Source organism: Ambystoma mexicanum, chromosome 13 (assembly GCF_040938575.1).
Source record: "Ambystoma mexicanum isolate Mex_15411 chromosome 13, UKY_AmexF1_1, whole genome shotgun sequence".
NCBI classification, from domain to species: Eukaryota; Metazoa; Chordata; class Amphibia; order Caudata; family Ambystomatidae; genus Ambystoma; species Ambystoma mexicanum.
Window position 1 is genome coordinate 84,897,997 of NC_090938.1, and position 6,548 is coordinate 84,904,544.

The 6,548-nt window shown below is 44.3% G+C and overlaps 1 protein-coding gene across 2 annotated transcripts in view; it reads left to right on the top strand.

The window, feature by feature from the left end:
• Positions 1-5,938, top strand: part of MOV10 (Mov10 RNA helicase) — a 196,037-nt gene extending 190,099 nt beyond the window's left edge. For both annotated transcript variants that reach the window (XM_069633328.1, XM_069633329.1), the window contains exon 22: positions 1,097-5,938. In XM_069633328.1, coding sequence (XP_069489429.1) covers positions 1,097-1,158 — 62 coding nt within the window. In that variant the 3' untranslated portion in view covers positions 1,159-5,938. The remainder of the gene's footprint in view (positions 1-1,096) is intronic.
• The last annotated feature ends 610 nt before the right edge of the window (positions 5,939-6,548 follow it).

The window sequence follows — 6,548 nt, forward strand, 5'->3', positions numbered from 1 at the left end:
GAAACTAGTTGGCACTCTGAGATTAGTTAGTCGACTCCCCCGCCCCACCCCCTGCCCCACACTCGCTCTTCCGCCCCTACCCCCAGTCCTTGAGGGCATTCACATGTAGAGTTGTGCCTTGGAGAGAGTGAATGGTTGACTTGATGTAACACATTTCAGTCCCCGATTTTCTCATGCAATTCACTGGTTTTGGGTTTTGAATGTTCGACATTATTGGATTTGTAAACTTGGGCTATAGTTGGCTTGTCTACGATCATTGGAAATCTGGATAGAACTGTCCTTCGGTTTCCACCAAACCTAGTGGATGTATGCTTTTTTTAATGTTATTGTCCTGGTTTAATCCTCCCTCTCTGCCTATTTGTGTTCTATTCCTGACAATGAGTAGACAGTTTTGCACATTAATCACCAGTTCCTTTCCAGGAATGTGCTTTCCCCGCACCAATCTGTGCATTTGGTTCCTTCTGTGATTTGAAATGTTTGCTCTAAAATGTAGAGCATTATAAATTAGTTGCCTTCAAAGATGTTAGTTTAATTAACTGAAAGAAAGGGTTGTGGGGAGGGGGGATGGGGCGAAGCAAAGGGCCCACCTCAAACCGCGTTGGAAGCGTTGGGTTTTGATAGCATGTGGCAGAGCCCTGAGAATGCATTGCCGAGTACTAAGGAGAAGGTCAAATTGGCTGTCAAACAGTTTTGGTATGAGGCACTTAGAAGTAATTGTATATGGGTAACACATGGGACTGTGTTTCTGCATACAAATGTACTTCAAAGAGCACAAGTGTTTGGACTTTGCCAGTTTATGCGCGCACCCTTTTTATGGAGTTTAGAACGGGCAGCCTTAGGACGGCAAAATTCACCTGTGCTTGGAAATCTGGCAATTCCGTCACATGCCCTGGCGTTACTCATGTTAAGGAAGCTGTAGTGCTTTATCAATCGACTGTAATTGTTAACGATTACATGTAGGCAAAGCTGGTTACATTGCATTCCTCGTTAATTTGCATTCCTCGTTAATTTGCATTCCTCGTTAATTTGCATTCCTCGTTAATTTGCATTCCTCGTTAATTTGCATTCCTCGTTAATTTGCATTCCTCTTTAATAGACTCGAATGAGGAGAGCCTTGTCCAGCAGCAGCAGGAGCCTGAGTGGCGGCATGACCTTTGAACCCTAAAGACTCCTTGATGGGACCAATGCTTTTAAAAGGATCTTCTCTTCGTTACCTCTTGGCCCAGCACTTCACCCAATGACCAGCTCTACTGCGGGCAGTGATCTCTGGACTGTTGCCATGGAGACGGAGAAGATGAGCTGGTACATGCGGATCGGCTGTGCTGACTTCGCAAGCCCCTAGTCTGGCGATGCCTGCGCTTTCGCAGATCAAGGCGATATACAAAGTACTTTTTCTTGGTGTTAAACCACTCTGAAACTGACCAAATTTTGCGAGTTCAGAAACCTACATCATTTCACTCATTGGCCAATGTGTGGGTGTGTGTGTGTGTATTGTGCACCGTCGAGTGCCTTCAACTGTATAGTTCTGCGCTGCAATTTGAAACATGGAAGGCTCTAGGAATGAGATGTTGCAGGTTTCTGCACGTAGAAGAAAATTAGCAATAATTCTGTCATCAAATTCGTGCACTTAATTTGAACTGATTAAGCAATGCTGGGCTTTCTTTGCAACTGGTGTGCCTTGATTGCTAGGACAGCTCCACATTTCAACTCGATTAGCAATGTTTCAAAGGCTGCAAGGTCCAAAAGGCCTATTTCTTGTGATGTCTTCCTTTTGTGTTCATGAAACCCTAACTGTACAGCTTAACTTGTCCAAAATGGCAGAGGGACTTGACTCTTCTCTGGGAACAAAGCACTTTTTTGGCAGTCCTTTAGCCAAGCAAGACATTTTTTTTGGTGGCCGTGGGCAGGGCTGAGGAAAAACTCAATGGTACAGAAATGCATCCGATGTGGGAAAAGTTAAGGTTTTGGCTGCTCGGCAATGGACTGTTCAGGGATGCGTCTTGTCTGACTCTAATGTCCAGCCTGTCTTGCACATTGCATTTTGGCTTTCTTCCCCACGGACACGTGTTTTTGCTTTCAGCAGAATGCAGCACCTAGCTGTACGATGCCTAATTAAATGGAGTCCATGGGCAGCTCTAGCCGCCACATGAAGGCCGATCTATTTATGCATATGTAGAAGCCTGGGGAGTTCATATAAACGGGAACCTTTTTACTCCAATTTCTTTGGGTTCAAATGCCACCAGTCATGTTGGGACCAGCTAACTTAAAAATTTGGCTGAAGGTCAAATGGTGGAAAGGCACTGTATCTATTTTGCCAGACCCCATATTGTGTAGCAGAGAAAATAAAACTATGCCTGCAGTCAAAGGTTTACTTGAAACTGTAGTTGGCGTTTTCTTCTCCTTGGTGTGAATATTAATTGTAGCAGCCAGCGTTTAATATTTTAGCTGTTTCATGCCTAATGTGAATCATGCCATTTGGTAATTTTGTCAACATGTTTCGCACTGGATGCTTCTTCAGGGCATTGATTTTGCTAAATGTTTATGGAGAGTTCATTCTTTAACCTTATATTAGTGTGAATGCCAAGACTGTCTGGGACATCCTGGCTCTTTCTCTAGCTGCCAGACGTAGGCGGATTGGAGAAACACTTGTATGAGGTAGGTCTGAAACCCAGAGGTTCCCACTTGACATCCTTGACAAGAATGGTTCCTTGTTGATACTGCCGAACAATTTTCCAGGGATAGCTGTTCCACGTTACCCTGAAGTGGCCGGTTTGCGATGTTCCAGATGTAAACTAATCTCTAAACTTCATCACAAGCATCCTGGTACATCCTTGTTGAACTCTACGCTCCATGGTGTACGTACAAACCCTGACCAATGTTTACATGATAACTTCCATACAATCCATTGGCGACCTTTGGACCATGGACAGCGGGTTAAGCGAAACCTGGAGAATTGCTGACTATACAGGAGCTCCGATTGTGGGTCAGAAGGGCTGGGACCATCTTTACTGCAGCTTGCCATGCCAACCTTAACAGAGGTACCAGTTTGCTGGGGATTTGTTCACATTCCCTGTAGGATGCCTGCATCTAACAGAGGGATGGGGCATGGGTGACGGTGCTGTTCAGTAATTGAAACATTGCAAAAAATGCAGTTTTCCTTCCCCATCGGACTTCAGGGGTCTTTAATAGTCCCAGAGGTGACCATGGATCCAATCTTTTTTCATATCGTTGACTCAACTTTGCGTAGCACTAAAATGTGTGGTTTGACGGATGTGTCCTAAAGTTGAACAAAGGTTTTTCTTGTCATGAACTTGCTGATTACATTGATCTGCTGAAACAGTGCTCCATACCCTTCCCAAAAGCGAAGTTCCCCCTTGGCTGGGTTCTGCCTTTCCACTGGGGTTGGCTTGCACTGATTTCAATGGTGGGGACCCCCTGGACGAACTTCATCTTTTGGTGTATGGATTCAGGATTAATTCTAAAAATCGTGCACGGAATTGGTGGTCCACCTGAAACCTCAAAGATCTTTTAGCCTATAACTTCCAAGATCCCTTTATGGCTATACTGGCAAATGCTGATGTGACTTGTAGGTAAATGCCCTTTGAGTGCCATAGGTTGCCTGGTCGATGTCATTGTAGCAAACCCCCAGGTCCAGACCCCTTTCTACACCGGAGAAGTGTGTGTATAAATGCACAGACCACCAGAAACCTTTTGAACTGCGCCCGGAAGATTCCAGAGAAGGGGTACTTGTGCCAATCCATCTTTAAGGCGCTGTACACCCTAAACTGTGGCTTGCCCAATGAACGGCTTCCCAGCAGGACTTTTGACACCTTGAGTCGGTGCAGAAACCTGAAGGAGATCCACTTGCACGGTTCCGTGACCTCGCCTTTGAAGTCTTTGCCTGGGCCCGCCTATGAGTTGACTATGTAAGACGATAGTCAAAAGCCTGCACTTTCTCATTGTAGACGGTAGTCATGAGTAGGGCTGCAAAAGCTGGCCCTGTAGTGTGAACACTATAGTCTCTGCTGCAAGATCGGCGTCCGGGCTGTGCCTTGGGAGCCTTTTGTTCTGTACAGCGCATGTACCCAGCCCTCTGGGAACGGATGAAAAACGGAGCAAGATTGCCTTCAACAAGTCTCCATAATGAGTGTTCTTGGTCATAGGTTATGGGGCGGCCTCGTGGAGGGGCGGTGGTGTATCCTGAAAGCCTCATTGGTGATGCAGTGGCCCTACACGATCCAGTCTAATACAATACATGTATCTGCCACAGCTTGTTGCACACTGGCCATGGGTTTTCCCAATGGCTGTAAAGAATATCTATCGTGTAGATGCTGTCGGCCATTTTGTGACCAACACGGTTATCTAGCCAATTATTTGTTTCCTTGTCTTGAAACCACCAATGACATCCCTGTTTATTTTTTATTTTTCAGTGGGAGAAATTTCCAGGAAATATCTAATTCCCCCCCCCCCCCCTCTCTCCCCCACACGGAGTGGTGCTTTAGATTAGATGTGCCAGCTTTCTCTGAAGTAGGACATGAGCTCCTCAAACTGCTAAATTGGCGATGCAGCGGTTCTCGCGTGAACGTTGAACTTGATGTTTGGGCTAAACACGTACTTCTAGTCTTGCACCATGGTAGTGCTGCCAACAGGTTGGAATGCTAGTTTCCCAAGCTTAAAAACTGTGATCCAATGCCTTTACAATTCGCCTTACTCCTGGACCGAACTGCATGTTTATCACAATCCAGTGGTATTTTGGCGGTGTTTCGTCTCATGTTGGGTATAGATCACTGCTGCTGTTTTAGGGCGCCCCCTAGCGAGTCTGTTGAGGCTGCTCGGTTACTGGCATGGGCACAGGTATTTGGGCCATTACTGCAACGGCTTCTACAGTTGCCCAGCAATGCCAGCCTCTTCCCAGGTATCTTCCTTGGGTCACTGCCCCTCAATGGTACCATTCAGTGATTATTCGAAGAAAATAAATTGTGGCTTGCTAATGGACTTCATTTATTGCTAACGAAATGGAGGAATATTTTATGTGGCGTCATGTTTCTGATGAGCACAACTTTTAAAATTCATCAGCATTAGAAATGTGCACCTGTCCGATTTATTCTCAACCCATTCAAAATAGTTACATTAGGAATCTTGCTTTTGGAAAGCACTTTCCTTCTTAAATCTGTCTGGGACAAAGGCCTGCAAGTTTCAAAACTTGGACTGGCACGCTTTATTGCTTTGGATCAATGGGTTTCTGGAAGGTTAAATGTGGGGGTGAGGTGCCCCCTGCTGGGCAAATATTATTTAACGGGTACAAATTGTAATGAGCTACTTACCAGTGTTTAGCATTATTAAACCTCGGGCCCTATGTCAAGCTTTACCAGTGCAATGTTGCGAGGTACGGAGTCTAGTCTAGTGCAGAATTGAAAGTATGCTTTACAGTAGGGACATTTTGCATTTGTGCGAATACCGTGCAACCATGGCACTTACAGCGGTATTCAGTTTCTCCAGATCAGCGTTGCGCTACCTGACGACAAAGACCTCCAATTAATGCCTTACTCCTTGTGGATGACCCTTGGCGCTTTCATTTATTTATAAATCTATTTTAATGACTTAATATTTATTTTCTACTGAAGTCATTTTAAAGAATGTTTAAAGTATTCGACAACCAAGAGTCTGTTTTAGCACCTCTCTGGTAAACGTGATGGCTTTGTCTGCATGTAACTGTTTGTCTTTTATCCATGAAATAACATTATTTCACTATCTTGCATCATTTGTAGCTAAAAATGTGAGCCTTAAAGCCTTTCTTGCGCCTTTTGATTAACTTATTTTTCAAAACTTACACAGGCTTGATTGATTTTTCTTAGTGATCGTTTCTGTGTTTCTCTTGGAAGCATGCACTTTAAATATGATGTTGTATAAATATAAAATAAACTTTATTTCTGCAGAATTTGGTTTTGATTTTATTGCAAATGATTCTATCATGAATGGGCTGTTAAACGCCTCATTCTCCTGGATAATATGAACCCCCTTTGTACTTAAACTTGCATCGGCCCTAACCAGCAAAGCAACTGGTGATGGATTATGGGAGCTGTAGTCCAAAAAAAACCTGTCTGGGAATGCTTATGGTCTCGTGCAGAAGTGATGTGAGGAAGCAGTTCTGGTTGGACTGCCCCTTTGGGGGTGGGACCAAGTCTGATTTGCATATATTGGCTTTCCCCTTTCTGTAATGTTTGACGGTCTGAAGAAAGATCGTCTGGGATGTTCGCCCAGAGCAGTGAGGGAGTTAAAGATGAATTCTAAATTCATTTTGTTTCAAGAATAACCATAAATAAGTTGGATTTCTGTGTCCCCTTTCCACTGTCCCGGTGGCAAGTTAGCCAATTTCTCCCTGGAATCTGAAAAGTTAATGAACTATGAAATTAATTGATGGCCACTTTTTCCTCCGATCCCTGTGTAGTGCAGGAATCCTTTAACTTTTCTATCTCGTGGAAGGTTGAGTAGTCGCCAATGCCACAATGGCTCTTTATTCCCTCACTGTTATGTTTGACTACTATGCG